The sequence below is a fragment of the Oryctolagus cuniculus genome, chromosome 3, assembly GCF_964237555.1.
Source record: "Oryctolagus cuniculus chromosome 3, mOryCun1.1, whole genome shotgun sequence".
Taxonomy (NCBI): Eukaryota; Metazoa; Chordata; class Mammalia; order Lagomorpha; family Leporidae; genus Oryctolagus; species Oryctolagus cuniculus.
In genome coordinates this window covers 72,127,009-72,144,268 of record NC_091434.1, presented here as the reverse complement: position 1 = coordinate 72,144,268, position 17,260 = coordinate 72,127,009, and the positions used below count along the sequence as shown (strand labels likewise).

Below are 17,260 nucleotides of genomic sequence, written 5' to 3'. Positions count from 1 at the left end.
TTATGCACCATGGCAGGCAGCAGATGATGGCTCAAGTATTTGGGGTCCTGCTATCCATGTGGGAGGCATGGATAGATTTCTGAGCTCCTACGTTCAATCTGGCCCAGCCCTGGCTATTGTGGACATCTGGGGAATGAAGCAGCAGATGTAAGATCTCTCTCCATCTATTTCTCTGCCTTTCAAAAAAAGAAAAAAATAAAGAAAATCTTTTAAAATATTTATTTACTTATTTGAAAGGCAGAGTTAGAGAGAAAGAGAGATCTTCCATCTACTGGTTCACTTCCCAAATGGCCACAACAGCCACAGTTGGGCCAGGCCAAAGCCAGGACCCAGAAGCTTCTTCTAGGTCTTCCACGTTGGTGGCAGGGGCCTAAGGACTTGGGCCATCTTCATGTGCTTTCCCAGGCACATGAGCACGAAGCTGGATCAGAAGTGGAGCAGCCGGGACATGAACCAGTACCCAAATGAGATGCTGGTTTTGCAGGAGGCAGCTTAACCTGCTATGCCACAATACCAGCTCTAGAAAAAAATTAAAGTAACACAAAATTGTTTGTAAGGAGGAAAAGACAAAAAGGAACCTATCAAGAATTCTTTAAGAAACGACAGTATGTTAAAATGACGTTACACTATCATTGAAAATGTTTTCGTAGAAGAAGATATATTGATGGATACATGCTCACATCAGAAATTTTAGGGGGAAAAAGAAAGGCTGTAAAGCAATAAGTAGAGATTGACCCTAAGTCTGTGAGGAACACATATACTTACTGTGAAGGTGTAGGATTGAAAGTGAAATATCTACAGGGATTTTTTTTTTTTTTTTTTTTTTGACAGGCAGAGAGGACAGTGAGAGAGAGAGACAGAGAGAAAGGTCTTCCTTTGCCGTTGGTTCACCCTCCAATGGCTGCCGCGGCCGGCGCACCGCGCTGATCCGATGGTAGGAGCCAGGAGCCAGGTGCTTTTCCTGGTCTCCCATGGGGTGCAGGGCCCAAGCACCTGGGCCATCCTCCACTGCACTCCCTGGCCACAGCAGAGAGCTGGCCTGGAAGAGGGGCAACCGGGACAGAATCCGGCGCCCCGACCAGGACTAGAACCCGGTGTGCTGGCGCCACTAGGCGGAGGATTAGCCTAGTGAGCCGCGGCGCCGGCCTAGGGATTTTCTTTTAAAAGGATTTCAGGTCACTGGAAATTGTCCCATACCGTTTTTAATATTTTTGGATTGACAGTATTGCAGTATAGCACTATCAACCCATTGAGTTTTTTTTTCCACGAGTACTCTACCACCACTGCTATGTCCCCACTAAGCGGGGACAGAGCAGGAAGTCGCCATCCTTGAAGAAGACAGAGCAAGCCCTCTCCAGACACTGAATCTGCTGGTGCCCTGACCTTGAACTTCCCAATCAACAGAACTGTGAGAAATAAGTTTCTGTTATCCATCACCCAGTCTAAGGTGTTTTGTTTCAGCAGCTCAAACAGTTACCTCCACAGCTTACCCCTTGAACTTGGGAAGCATCTGTAGCAAGTCTTGTTGTCAGTGCTCCAGGGCTATTTCTGAGGTCATCAAACCAGCCAATGTCTTGCCCTAACATTGCCCTAAAACCAAATTTACGTAGCCTTTTTGTGAGGAGCTCTCCAGACTTGGCAAAAGTGTAACCCTAAAACAAAAGAAGGAATTTTTAGAGACATTTTAATATGAAAAGCACTGGAAATAGCTCAATCACTTACTAAAAGACAACATTTCTTACCTGCAGAAACTGGGTGAAAAAGGATACACAGCCCAATGTTACAAAAAGTAGGCATATACCATTAATCTGTGACCTCTGCTCTTCTTTGTCAGGTAGTGAAAAAGTCTTTGAAAGATAGTAAGTAAGAAAGAGACTTCATTAATATAAATAATTACAAAATAAATGTACATGTTTAAATTAAATTTTTCTTTTTTCACCATTACATGTTTGTCCAAACCCACAGAACATAGACCAACAGTGAAACCTAGTATAAACTGTGGACTTGTGGACATCATGGTGTGTCAACATGGTTCATTGACTTTGATAACTATACCCCCAGATGAGGCATGTTTATAATATGGAGGAAGGCAGAGGGTACACAGGAAATCTCCAAACTTTCCTGTGAACCTGAAACTGATCTAAAATAAAAAAAATAAAAAATGGTTTCACTTTAAACACAGTACTTATTAAAACAAAGTCAGCTGTGAATATTATGATGATATACCTTAATCTCCTATGGAGCAGGAAGCCTGGTGAATGAAAACTAGTGGTGAGAACCTACAGAATTTTTGTGTTGTTTCTTTGCTCAGATTCAGCCATTGCTTTGATACAGATAAAAGAGATGATGAAATGATGTCAATCATTAAAGTAATAAGGCAGAGAAAAAAGGAAGGAAGGGAAAGAAGAGAAAGTGGGAAAGATAGGTAGGAGAAATGAATGAAGGAACTTGAGAATATGAGAATGTTAACTGGGATGCAAGAAAGATGATTTCCACAATTAGGTATCTTGCCTGTTATTAGTGTGTATATATGTATATATACATACACACACAAATATATAAAGTAGTTTATGAATAAACTATTTGTTATATAAAAATAAAATCATCATTAAGAAGGCAATTAGCTATCAAGGGATTGACTGGAATTGGTTTGAGAAAGAAAAAAAATCATGGCCTTCTGAGACTAAGGCTTTTGCCTCTGAATAACCAGAGATGGAAAACATTCCTGTCCCTAAATTATGGAGATTGTGAGTGAGGTTTTTAAAGTCTACAGTGAGTAGCAAACAGTATTCATAAGTCCATTCTGAACTTGCAGGTATTTGCTCAGGTAACATTGAGAACCAAGCTGTTGCGGTAAGAAAATGGAATGGACAAGTTCCAATGACAGTGAAATGGATTTTAGGAACAACAAAATCTTCCTAATTCATCTTAAATGATGGGGAGCTGCAGGATAAATTCTTATTTATTGTTTTCAATTAATTTGAATAACTAGAACTAGGTCAATAAAGAGTTGCTCAAAGAAAAACATTTATTCAATAAGCACTGAATGCTAAATAAATCTCCCTGAAAGCAATGTGTACTACTCCAATGACAAATCCTATTTTATGAAGTAAATAAAAGTAATCAGTTCAATTATCATAACTTCTGAAGTAGAAGAAAAGGCTTGGAATTAATGAGGTTTTTCCACATCTAAGACCGTTTCAAGGGCCTTTTAGTTATTAATACAGGTGCAAATGGGCTTGGAAAACAGCACATTACTTCTTCTTCTTCTTCTTTTTTTTTTTTTTTTTTTTGACAGGCAGAGTGGACAGTGAGAGAGAGAGACAGAGAGAAAGGTCTTCCTTTTCCGTTGGTTCACCCCACAATGGCCGCTGATCTGAAGCCAGGAGCCAGGTGCCTCCCTGGTCTCCCATGAGGGTACAGGGACCAAGGACTTGGGCCATCCTCCACTGTACTCCCGGGCCACAACAGAGAGCTGGACTGAAGAGGAGCAACCAGGACAGAATCCAGTATCCTTGGCCGGTGCTGCGGCTCACTAGGCTAATCCTCCGCCTAGCGGCGCCGGCACACCGGGTTCTAGTCCCGGTCAGGGCACCGGATTCTTTCCCAATTGCCCCTCTTCCAGGCCAGCTCTCTGCTGTGGCCCGGGAAGGCAGTGGAGGATGGCCCAAGTGCTTGGGCCCTGCACCCCATGGGAGACCAGGAGAAGCACCTGGCTCCTGCCTTTGGATCAGCGCAGTGCGCCAGCTGCGGCGGCCATTGGAGGGTGAACCAACGGCAAAAGGAAGACCTTTTTCTCTGTCTCTCTCTCTCACTGTCCACTCTGCCTGTCAAAAAAAAAAAAAAAAAAAAAAGAAGAAGAAGAATCCAGCACCCAGACAGGGACTAGAATCCGGGGTGCTGGCGCTGCAGGCAGAGGATTAGCCTATTGAGCTGCGGCGCCGGCTGCACATTACTTCTTCCCATGATGATATCACTCACAAGTTTACTTTACATAGTTCACAAATTCAGGAATTTAAAGATATTTTTGGTTTGGTTTTTAAATCACTATACAAATATCGTGAAACCCCAAACTCTAATGCCACAATTTCCATTCTTCTCAAAAGTCAAATATTATAACCATGGACTCCAGAACTTCAGATTAGCCTATTTAACTTTCATTTTATGGATGGAAAACTAAAGTTCAAAACATTAAGCCGTTTGCTGGAGTTCATTCAGCCTGTAGTTATTATTGGGTAAGCAAATCCCTATTTCTCAGCTTCTAATGCTTGCTCCTTAGGTTCTGGTACTACCCACTTTTTCGGTGTTAACAGAATATATTTGGCTAATGTTAAAAGCCACAAAACTGTTTAGTTTGAGAGTAGACAATACAACCCTGTGAGAATGTCAATGATGCGTTGACATTGACAGCTCCATTGCAGGTGAAAGTCCATGCTAGAATTTCTGGTTTGGACCAGAAGAACCATAGACAATATTCTCTCCATTAGTTACTGAGTGGTGGTCAAGCTGAAGGCAGGAGTTACTAATTGCTGTTTTCTTCTAGCTTGGCCATTTCCTGAACCACTAGGTACGGATTGGATCTTAGAGAGCATCTCTGTCAATCCTTCATTTTATGGTTGAGGAGACTGAGGTCTAGAAAAGTGACATGATGTGACACCAGAGCATGCAGTATGTGGTCAGTAGCCAGCAGAGCCAGTTTCAGAAAGTCAGGTCTGCTGAGGGGAACGCCAAACTCTTTCCACAGAAGCTCCTACCCATGACGTGGGTGGAGCTGACTGAGTATTTTCATAAGACAGAAGGAAATAATCAGCAAAGAAGCTGACACCCTGGATTTCTTTGAAAAGCAAACATTCACAGCACAAGCCTGGATCTACTCTACCTTCTACACCTACACCTTTGCTCAATGGGTTGCATTTCTGCAGCCTCTCCCTACTAGAAGGACGGTCTCAGGGCAGCAGAGAACAGTCTTGGTTTTCTTATTCCCAACTCTACCTCCTAAACCAGCAACAGTGTCTGGTAAACAGTAAGTGCCCAACAAATACTTGTTGAACAAAGAGTGGATTTTTCTGTTTAATGTTTGTCTTCCTCATAGACTGGAAACTCCACCAGGGGAAAGAATCAAAACTGAATGATTCCTGTCCCCAGCAAGGTTTCCAGAGGAGACAATCACTGTCTACTGAACCAATAAAATAACATCTTCTTCTCTCTCTCTCAAATAAATGAGTTTTTAAAATGTGAAAAAAGAACATTCCTTTGATGTTGGTTGTTGTACTTACTGGGAATAAAAGCTCACTATTTATCAGATTTGCAGGGGTATGCATTTGGTGTAACAGTTAAGATGCCACTTGGGGAAAAAAGCTACCTCTTGGGACCCCTGCATCCTGGTTCAAGTCCTAGCTCTTCTTCTAACTCAGTTTGCTACTAATGCACACCCTGGGAGACAGCAGGTGATGGATTAAGTATTTGGGTCCTTGACACCCATGTGAGAGACCTGAATGGAGTTCCAACCTCCTTGGTTCAGCATGGCCCAGCACTGGCTGTTATGGGCATTTAAGGAGTGAACCACTGACGGAAGAGCTCTCCCTCTCTCTCGCTCTCGCTCTCTCGCTCTCTTTCTCTCTGCATTTGGGTAGTGAACCACCAATGGAAGATTTCTATCTCTCTCTTTCCTTTCCAATAAATGAAAATACATTTATTTTTTAAAAAAATTTTTGACAGGCAGAGTGGACAGTGAGAGAGAGAGAGAGACAGAGAGAAAGGTCTTCCTTTGCCGTTGGTTCACCCCACAATGGCCGCTGCGGCCGGCGCACTGTGCTGATCCGAAGGCAGGAGCCAGGTGCTTCCTCCTGGTCTCCCATGCGGGTGCAGCGCCCAAGCACTTGGGCCATCCTCCACTGCACTCCCGGGGCCACAGCAGAGAGCTGGCCTGGAAGAGGGGCAAATGGGAAAGAATCCGGCATGCCGAGCAGGACTAGAACCTGGGGTGCTGGTGCTGCAGGCGGAGGATTAGCCTATTGAGCTTTGTGCCGGCCAAAAATACATTTAATAAACAATTTTTAACAAAATATTGTGACACTACACAACCAGAAATTCAATTAATTGGTGTTGAAGGTTCCTGTGTTCCCAATTTCCTACCTCCTGAAGTTCCCTAAAATTAATGTGATTTCTTCCCTTACAGGGCAGTATAAAAATTAAAGAAGTGCCTGCAGCTCTCCAGGCACAACTGGCTTACTTCTGTTTGTGGGTTACTTATGTTTTTCTGTACAACTCATGCTTGTGGAGCATTTTCCTGATCAGGATCTCTACTAGAGAGATGACAAGGGAGATAAAAAGAAGAGGAAACCTAAGTTTTATTGTTATTAAACTCTGATGGTATGACGCACTAGTAGGCTCTTTAGGATAGGATTCAGAAAACCTGGGAACTAGTCCAGGCTTCATCACCTAATGGCTCTATCAGCTTGAATAAGTGAAAAAGTTCTTTAGTTTCAAGGTTTCCTGACTTGTTGAACTTACAGGGTTTGTGTGTATGGGTGTGTATGTGTGTGTGTATATGTGTAAATTTCCGCTAAGAAATCATGAGTGCATTTTGATAATTAATTTTGAAATCAAAAGGCTTTATTTGGACCTCTCTCTACAGTCACACTGACTGGGCTTGTATCCCGGCTCCCCCTGGTCATCCTAAGTTCCCTGTGCCTTCACTTGCTCCTTTGTAAAATGAAAATAATAAGAATAGCTACCTCTGATGGTTATTAGGAAACTTAAATGAACTGTTATACATAAAGTGCTTAGGTAGTACCTAACAAATGTTTGCAGTTGTCACAGCCATAAAGTCAGATGGAGAATATTAAAACGCCTTGGAAGTGAAAAAAATGGAAACAAGCTTATTGTTTATCCTTGCCTTATTTCACTTCTCTTTTTCCTTTCTCTCTTCCTCTCCATGTCCCCATTTCAATGGTGCAGTCAGGAGACTAGAGCATTTTGTACATCATGCACTCACACCTGCTATTATAAGTCAAATGTACCTCAGCTGTTCCACAAGATCAAAATTGTCCCTAAAATCCTTTTGCATTATTCAACAAACCAGCTTTGCATTCTGATTTGGCTTGCATATAGGTAAATTGTCTTTTTCCAACATTAAATCTGCAGCAACAGTATCATTTTTACAGGCCTGATGGCTGAAAGTTGCAGTCCAAACAAAAACACTCAACTCTACCTTCTTACCTTCCATGTAATGGAGACCCCAGGAATTTTTCATCCTTTAAAGATTAGTAAAAAGGGCTAACAAAAAAGAGCTAAATATATTAAAAACAATGAGCAGACCCTCAAAAACAATAATATTAACTGATACAAATGTGAAAAGTATGAGAAGAATAAATCTTGTCCAGTTTCTTGCTTACCCCAAGAATCTGGCTGAACAAGAAGGCATAGAGGGGTGTGACTGCCCCATTAACAGCGGCACCCATAGATCCAAGCAGCATGTAGGGCCATTCTGGAGCATTGAGTTTCATAATCCTTCTGACTGAGGCAGGTTCAATGTCTTCCGCAGGCAGGTCCTTGTCCTTGAGAGGAGAGAGCAATACATTGGTCATCCACAGTACACATCCTGCACGAGCTGTTTTATTATGCAGCAGACCATCTGGCATTCACAGAGTTGAGAATCATGGATTGGTTATGAGTAGTCTGTGAGTAATCTACAAGATGCAGTGATTTGTATTTTTTTAAGGAATCAATTTGAAATACTGAGACCATGCTGTGACTAGGACAAGAATGAATCTATAGGATTACTCATCTGAAAGTGAGTTTGTGGTTCTTCTTACTTCATGAAAGTATAAACTATCAGGAAGTAATAAGGATGCTGGATCTTTACTATAGCTGTATTTATATATGTGAGGATCTGCAAAATTTTCAAGATATGGTTTTTCAACATAAATGTCAATCTTCTGTAAAGCAGTAACTGGCTACTACTCTGAAGCAGGCCAGGATATCTAAAATAAGACAAAATAATTTACAATATTTATTAGTTTGTGTCAACAACTATCATTTAAATGTTTTTAGTAAGATCTTCCTTAATTAGTGCCCAGAAGTAAGTGGTGTTTCATTGGATTTCTAAATTTCACCTTTCCTTCTCAAGGAGTGAAAATTAGTCAGCATTGCCTTATTCTGATCTCTGTAGTTGCCATTAAAGTGTCAGAGATAGCAAGTTTTTATTCCCCTAAAGGCAAGTATTGTTTATAGAACCCTATAGATTTTTTTAAAAGATTTTATTTATTTATTTGAGAGGCAGAATTACAGACAGAGAGAAAGATCTTCCATCCACTGGTTCACTCCCCAAATGTGCACAATGGCCAGAGTTGGGCCGATCCAAAGCCAGGAGCTTCTTCCAGGTCTCCCACATGGGAACAGGTTTCCAAGCACTTGGTCCATCTTCTACAGCTTTCTCAGGCCATAGCAGGGGGCTGAATCAGAAGTGGAACAGCTGGGACTGAACGGGAGCCCATATGGGATGCTGGTGCCGCAGGCAGATTAACCTACTGTGCCACAGTGCCAGCCCCATGAATGCTATAGCTTTTGCCATCATTTTTACTTGCTACTGCTGTTACTCAGGCCTTCATATTTCAGCCCATTTATTCAATAATTTGTTAGATGTATTACTCACTCTGTTTCAGAAAGATTTTTGAGGCTTAAATTTGTATTGATTTTTTCACTTTCTCTATTAAAATATACTCAAAATCTATAGTAAATTGGTGATAATTAGAGCAGTCCAACCAAGAGAACTGAACAGACAGGCTCCTCACTGAACTTTGCCACTTTAAACAACAAAGGAGGTTGACTGCGGGAAAGTTTCAGTAAAGAAGTTATGGGAACTCCAAACAGCACAGACTCCGAAAGTCAGCCAAGAGAGTGGGGCAAAGCCACCATGGCTCCTACCCCAGTTCCCTGACTGAGGGATACCATCTTGCTCAAAAAAGGTAACCACTGCCTCTGACTGGCAGCCCTGACTGCAGAAGAATTCCATGATCTTCACTGGCTTTAAATCCAGTCTAGAAAACTGACTGGGGTCACAGCAACTGCTTTGTTCCACAAAAGGAACCTGCATTGCCTCTGTGTCCCCACAGCCCTGGGCTGAAACTGAAGTCCCACAGCCTCTGCTAAACTCCATTCTGTTTTAGGGGACAGCAAGTATCCGGGTCACAGCCAGAAGCCCCACAGCCAGAGCCAGAGGCAGGGCACTTCATAGGGCAGACAGCAGGACCCTTTGGATCCCACAGCTGCAGAACTACTGGGCACAAGCCCCTAGAGCTATGATTGCTCCCTCTGATTGTGAGAAGATCTCCTGGTTTGGGGGCTCAGTGCCAGCAGCAGCCAATACAACAGCCCAGAGGAAGTCCCCTTTGCATCTCTTAGCCAGGGCACATCCCCAGCACCACCCTTTCATACCCTGTGGGAACCAGGTCTGCTGTGTGTACTGAAGCTCTGCGACTGGCTGTTGGTGCTACAATCGCTGGAGTAACTCACTTACTGGTGGGACCTAGAGGGCCCTATCTTCATTTGTTTGCTTCAGGCCTGCATCTGCTAGAGCAGAGTCACCAGTATAACATGTGATCAATGCCTGGTATTTTGGTAAGTTACCTTCTGAGTCCTACAGTCTCAGGACTGTGCTTGTTAGTTATATTCCACCTGAGTTTATTTCCAAGGACTCTGTATAAGAAACTCATTGTATCCTGCAGCCTGGGTCTGTGAGTAAGTCTCAGAGACACTGGTGCTCACCCATGGCACCCGAGGAAGGCCTTAACTGCATCACACTGGTTGAGGTTTGCACAACAAGTGAACAGTCTCTAGCATAACCTATGCTTTCTCATGAGACCTGGACAAGGTACAGCTCCATGACTATGACTATTGGTACTATATTCCTTAGAGCCACTGGTCCCACCTTGTAGGACATAGGGGAAATATTACCTGCATTCCACTGTCCAGGCCCATGTTTGCCTATGCACAATCCTCAGCATAACCTGTATTCATCCCATGGGACCAGGGCAAGGTCCCTTTTATATCCGGCATTGCTGGGACTAGGACTTTTGATGCTATAAATTCCAGCATCACCCACACCCACCCAGCAGGCACTGGAAAAATTCTCATCCACATAACACAGTTCCAGGGCCACAGTTATTGGAGCCACAAGCCCCAGCATGATTCAGGCTTAGCCGTGGGGGCAAGGAGAAAGCCTTCTCTGTGTCCCACTCACCAAGAACATGGCCATCGCAAACTCCAGTGTGATTGACACTGAACTGTCTGGAGAGTTAAGACACACACTTTTGGAAGCCCACATCCACTTCAGTTGAGAGCTTGCAATAGAACACACCAAGAAGAAAAAATGTCTGATCTTGAAGATGACTTTTGAAATAACCCAGTCAGACCAAAATAAAGGAAAAGAATGAAAAAGAATGGAGAAAGCCTACAACACATACAGGATACAATTAGGTGAAAAAATACATTATAATGAAAACTGGAGGGGAAGAGAAGGAAAAATCCTTGAGAACCTATTGAATGAAGTTTCATTTAAAAATTTTCTAAGTCTTGAGAGAGCTATAGACATCCAAACACAGGAAATTCAATAGACCCTGACAGGATGCAACCAAACAGAAATAAAGAAAAATGAAAATAAAAGAAAGAAAAGAAAAAAAGAAGAAAGAAAAGATCTTCTCCAAGGCATATTATAGTCAAATTGTCAAAAGTTAAGGACAAGGTGAGAATCTTAAAAAATGTAAGAGAAAAATATCAACTAACAGCAGAAACCTTATCAGTAAGAACAGGTGGGGGTGATATATCAAGGTTTCGAAAGAAAAAAATTCTAATATTAAATCCAGTGAAGCTCCCCTTAAAAAGTGAAGGAGAAATAAAGTATTTCCCAAACAAACAAAAACTGAGAGAATTCATCACCATCAGATAAACCTTAAAAGAAATTCTGAAGGGAATACTACATTAGAAGCAAGCATCATGAAAACACATGGAGGTATACAATTCACTAACAGAGCACATACACAAAAGAGAAGAGAATTCAAACTTACGACAAAAAGTATGAAAGCACAAAGAATTAATAAGAGGCAGAAACAAACAGAAAACATGTAAATCAGTAATCAATCAACTAAAGGACAATAGTTCTTATTTATCAATATTAATGTTTAGTATAAATGGATTCAATTCTCCAGTCAAAAGATAAAGATGGGCCAAATGGATAAAATGACAAGATCCAAATATATGCTGCCTACAGGAAACTCATTGCACAGGTAAAGATATACATAGACTGAAAGTGAGGGGCTATAAAAGGATTTACCATGAAATTGAAACCACATATGAGCTGGAGTAGCCATACTCATATCAGATAAAACAGACTTCAAATACAGAACTATAAAAAAGTGACAAATAATATATTGATAAGAGGATTGATTCAGCAGTAAGATATAATAATCATAATTATATTTGTACCCAACACTAGACTACCCAATTATAAAAACAACTCTTGTTAGATTTAACAGGGAGAAATAGACTCCACATAATTATAATGGGTGACTTCAATATCCCACTGTCATCGATGGATCATTCAGACAGAAAATCAACAAGGATACATCAGAACTGAACCACACTATGTGAACAAAAGGACCTAGCAGACATTTACAGAACACTTCATACAATAACTGCTGAGTACACGTTATTCTTGTCAGCACATGGAACATTTTTGAAGATAGACCACATATTCACCTACAAATCAAGTATCATTAAATTATTAAAATTAAAATTATATTATGTTTCTTCTTAGATCACAAAGGAATAAAACTAGAAATCAATAAGAACAACAACAGAAATTGAAAAATAATGGAAAATGAACGACATGCTCTTGAATGATAAATGGGTCATTGAAGAAATTTAAAAATTTCTTGAAAAAAATACAACATATCAAAATCTGTAGAATACAAAGCAGTAATAGGGGAAGTTTATAGCAATAAGTACCTACATTCAAAAAATAGAAAAATCTCTAAACAATTTAACAGTGCATCTTAAAGACAGAGAAGCAAGAAGAAACCAAACCCCAAATTATCAGGAGGCAAGAAATAATAATCAGAGTAGAAATAAATCAAATTGAAACTAAAATATATAAAAGATCAATAAAACAAAAAGCTGTTTTTTTTTGGAAATATAAACAACTGCTTTGTAGTATGTCCTGAAATCTGGTATTGTTATGCCTCTGCCTTTGTTTTCATTGTATAAGATTGCTTTAGCTATTCGAGGTCTCCTGTTTTTCCATATGAATTTCAGCAACATTTTTTCTAGATCTGAGAAGAATGTCTTTGGTAGTTTGACTGGTAACACATTGAATTTGTAAATTGCTTTCAGAGGAATGCACATTTTGATGATATTGATTCTTCCAATCCATGAACATGAAAGATTCTTCCATTTTTTGGTATCTTCTTCTATTTCTTTCTTTAATGTTTTGGAACCCTCATTGTAGGGATCTTTGACTTCCTTGGTTAAATTTATACCAAAGTATTTTTTGTGTAGCTATTATAAATGGGGTTGGTCTTAGAAGTTCCTTCTAAGCCATGGCATTGTCTGTGTATTGATTTCATATCTTGCTAATTTACCAAACTCTTCTATGAGTTCCAACTGTCTCTTGGTGGAGTCTTTTGGATCCCCTATAATAGAATCATGTCATTGCAAATAGGGATAGTTTGATTCCCTCTTTCTCAATTTGAATCCCTTTGATTTCTTTTTCTTGCCTAATGACTCTGGCTAAAACTTCCAGGACTATGTTGAATAGCAATGGTGAGAGTGGGCATCCTTGTCTGGTTCTGGATCTCAGTAGGAATGCTTCCAACCTTTCCCCATTCAACAGGACACTGGATGTGGGTTTGTCATAAACTGCCTTGATTGTATTGAGGAATGTTCCTTCTATACCCAATTTGCTTAGAATTTTTTCATCATGGAAGGGTGTTGTATTTTATCAAATGTTTTCTCTGTATCTATTGAGATAATCATATGGTTTTTGTTCTTCAGTGTATTAATGTGATGTATCACATTGATTGGTTGATTTGCAAATGCTAAACCATCCCTGTATACCAGGGATAAATCACATTTGGTCCAGGTGATTTGTTGTTGGATTTGATTGGCCAGAATTTTGTTGAGGATTTTTGCATCTATGTTCATCAGGGAAATTGGTCTGCATTTCTCTTTCTCTGTTGCATCTTTTCTGGGTTTAGGAATTAAGGTGATGCTGGCTTTATAGAAAAAATTTGGGAAGATTCCCTCTCTTTAAATTGTTTTGAATAACTTGAGAAGAATTGGAGTTAATTCTTTAAATGGTAGAATTCAGCAGTGAAGCCATCTGGTCCTGGGCTTTTCTTTGTTGGGAGGGTCTTTATTACTGATTCAATTTCCATCTTTGTAATGGGTGTGTTTAGGTTTTCTATGTCTTCGTGGTAGGTTGTATGTGTTCAGGAATCTATCCATTTCCTCTAGGTTTCCCAGCTTATTGGCATACCACTCTTTGTAGTAATTTCAGATGATTCTTTTTATTTCTATGGTGTCTGTTACATTTACTTTTTAATCTCTAATTTTATTGATTTGGGTATTTTTTTTTTGGTTAGTTGGGTCAATGGTGTGTCAATTTTATTCATTTATTGTTTTAAAAAACAATTGTCTTGCTGATCTTCTTCTTCTTCTTCTTCTTCTTATTATTATTAATTCATTTGAAATTCAGAGTTACACAGAAAGAAGGAGAGGAAGAGAGAGATAAAGAGGTCTTCCATCTGCTGGTTCATTCCCCAATTGGCTGCAATGGCCAGAGCTATGCCGATCCGAAGCCAAGAGCCAAAAGATGCTTTCAGGTCTTCCCACATGGATGCAGGGGCCCAAGGACTTGGACCATCTTCCAATGCTTTCCCCATTTTGCTGATAGTTTGTATTGTTATCTTGGATTCAATTTTGTTGACTTCTTCTCCAATTTTAATTCTTTCTTTTCTCCTACTAGTTTAGACTTGGTTTGCTGTTGTTTTTCGGGATCCTGAGATGCATTGATAGCTCATTTATTTTGTGCTTTTCCAATTTCTTGATGCAGGCACCAATTGCTATAAACTTTCCTTTTAACACTGGTTTTACTGTATCCCATTAAGTTTTGATATGTTGCATTGTCATCTTCATTTTTTTCCAGTAATTTTTTTTATTTCTTCTATGACCACTGTTCATTCAGGAGCATGTTGTTCAGTCTCCACGTGTTTGCATATGTTCTAGAGATTCCTGAGTTGCTGATTTCCAGCTTCATTGCACTGTGGTCCAAGAAGATACATTGTATGATTTTGATTTTTTTGAATTTGCTGAGACTTGTTTTATATCCTAGCATGTGGTGAATACCAGAGAAGGTTCCATGCACGTTGAGAAGAATGGGTATTCTGCAACTGTAAGATAAAAAGTTCTACAGATATCTGTTAGGTCCATTTGGTGTATAGTGCCGATTAACTCTGTTGTTTCCTTGCAGATTTTCTGTCCATTTCATCTGTCCATTGCTGAAAGTGGCATATTGAAATCCACTATTAGTATTGTATTTGAGTCTATGTCTCCCTTTAAATCCCTTAACATTTCTTTTAAATAGCCAGGTGCCCTGTAATTAGGTGCATATACATTTATAATAGTTACATCTTTCTGTTGAATTGATCCCTTGATCATTACACAGCATCCTTTGCCTCTTTTAACAGGTTTTGTGATAAAATCTATATTGTCTGATATTAGGATGGCCACAATGGTGTTTTTTTTTTTTTTTTTTTGGATTCTGTTAGCACAAAATATCTTCTTCCATTCTTTCACTTTCAGTCTGTGTGCATCTTTGTTGGTGAGATGTGTTTCTTGTAGGCTGCAAATAGGTGGGTTTTGTTTTTTAATCCATTCAGCCAGTCTGTGTCTTTTAACTGATGAGTTGAAGCCATTTATATTCAAGGTGACTTGAATATAACAACTTGAAGTAACGACTTTGCTCTGCCATTTTTACGTAAATATTCCTATTCTTTACTTTGGGTTTATTTTGTACTTTTTGGGGAGGTTTCCTTCCTTTATCTTCTTCCATATTGATGACCATGTTTTTGTGTTTCTTTGTGCAGCACATCCTTAGGCAACATCTGCAGGACTGGAAGTATGGTGAAAAATTCTTCCATTTCTGTTTGTCATGGAAGGTCTTTATTTCACCTTCGTTCATAAATGAGAGCTTTTCAGGGTGCAATATTCTGGGTTGAAAGTTCTTTTCTCTTAAGACTTGCAGTACATCTTGCCATTCTCTCCTAGCCTGTAGGGTTTCTGATGAGAATTCTACTGTGCATCTAATTGGAGATCCTCTGAAAGTAATCTGGTGTTTCTCTTCTGCACATTTTAGAATCTTTTCTTTATGTTTTACTGTGGAGAGTTTGATTACAATGTGTCATGGTGAAGATATTTTCTGGTCATGTGTACTAGTTCTATGTGCTCCCTATACTTGGACATCCCTCTCTTTTTCCCAATTGGGAAAATTTTCTGCTATTATTTCACTAAAAAGGCCTTCCAATCCTTTATTTCCATGCCTTCAGAAACTCATAGAACCTGTATATTTGGTCATTTGATAGTATCCTGTAGATTCCCAACAGTGTTTTTTAGTTTTCTAATTTCTTCTCAAGTTTGGTCTGACTGTAAAATTTCCTATGCTTTAGGCCGGCGCCGTGGCTCAATAGGCTAATCCTCCACCTTGCGGCGCCGGCACACCGGGTTCTAGTCCCGGTCGGGGCGCCGGATTCTGTCCCGGTTGCCCCTCTTCCAGGCCAGCTCTCTGCTATGGCCAGGGAGTGCAGTGGAGGATGGCCCAGGTGCTTGGGCCCTGCACCCCATGGGAGACCAGGAAAAGCACCTGGATCCTGGCTCCTGCCATCGGATCAGCGCGGTGCGCCAGCTGCAGCGGCGGCCATTGGAGGGTGAACCAACGGCAAAGGAAGACCTTTCTCTCTCTGTCTCTCTCTCTCACTGTCCACTCTGCCTGTCAAAAATAAAAAAATAAAAAAAAAATTTCCTATGCTTTGTCTTCTAAGTTGGATATTCTTTCTTGTGCTTCACTGATTCTGTTGTTAAGGCTTTGCATTGCATTTTTTATTTGTTCTACTGAATTCTTTGTTTCTAAGATTTCATTTTGATTTCTCTTTAAGATCTCAATTTCGTGGGAGAAATTTTCTTTAATGTCATGTTTGGATTTCATTAGTTCATGTATTTGCTTCTGATTACTTCTAAGTAACCCTATTATCAATTTTTTAAATTCCATTTCTGGCATTTCTGCAATCTTATCTTCTTCACAATCTAGTATGGAAGTGTTGTGCTCTTTTGGGGTGTCATGTTGTCTTCCTTATTCTTGTTTCTTGAATTGGTGCATTGTTATTTGGCATTTGTGGAGATGCTCATTGGTCTTTTTCTCTGTGGTGGCTTTTATCTTTGGACTATGTCTGAGTGGATTAGTGGAGTGTCTGCTTTCAGGGAATACCTAGAGGTCTATGATGGGTCTGTCCAAGGAGCTCTGTTCACTGCTCCAGGGTGAAGGGTGTGTATGAGGTGACATATTCAGGTTAAATCTCCTCTTTTTTTCTTTCTTCTTCTTTTTTTATCTGAGGGGAGGTTTGTTCTTGTCTGTTGGCATAAACTCAGCTGAGCTCTTCTCCTCAAAGGAGACCAGTGCCTGGGCACTAATCCCAGTGTGTATAGTATGCATCCGTTCTGCCACATGGGCAACACAAAGGATTTCTGCAGTCCTCAGTGTAAGTTTAGATTTCCAAGCAATGTCCCTCACCAGATAACCAGGGAGCCCTGATTTCATGGAATCTCCCACAGTGACTGCGCAAAGTTCCAGCTGCACCGAGTCCTCCCATGCAGCCTCAGTGTTTTCACAGTCCTGGCACACAAGCCTCCATAGTCACGAGCACCCAGCTCCTATCTGTTCTCTACCAGACTCAGTAATCTCTGCTTGGCTGCTGTTGGGCATGGACATGAGCTGGCGCAGCTCTTACATATGTCTAATATGGCACCTGCTCTCTATCAGCTTGTTACAGGATGCTGTTGCAGGGTGATCGGGGAGAGAGAAAATGTGCCCCCACTTTGTTTGCTCTCCTCTAGTTTGGCAGGTACACTATCCCCCAAGAGGCTCCAAGCTAGATTCCCTCTAGGCTCTTCCTGCAGCTTTTTCACCAGAGGTTTAGACTACTGCGGTCTG

At 40.5% G+C, this 17,260-nt stretch overlaps 1 protein-coding gene across 3 annotated transcripts in view; it reads right to left on the bottom strand.

The window, feature by feature from the left end:
• Positions 1-17,260, bottom strand: part of ABCB11 (ATP binding cassette subfamily B member 11) — a 110,455-nt gene that overhangs the window by 21,285 nt on the left and 71,910 nt on the right. For all 3 annotated transcript variants that reach the window (XM_008258414.4, XM_008258413.4, NM_001082083.1), the window contains 3 exon segments: positions 7,398-7,559; positions 1,743-1,847; positions 1,491-1,652 (listed from right to left, as the gene is read on the bottom strand). In XM_008258414.4, coding sequence (XP_008256636.2) covers positions 1,491-1,652; positions 1,743-1,847; positions 7,398-7,559 — 429 coding nt within the window.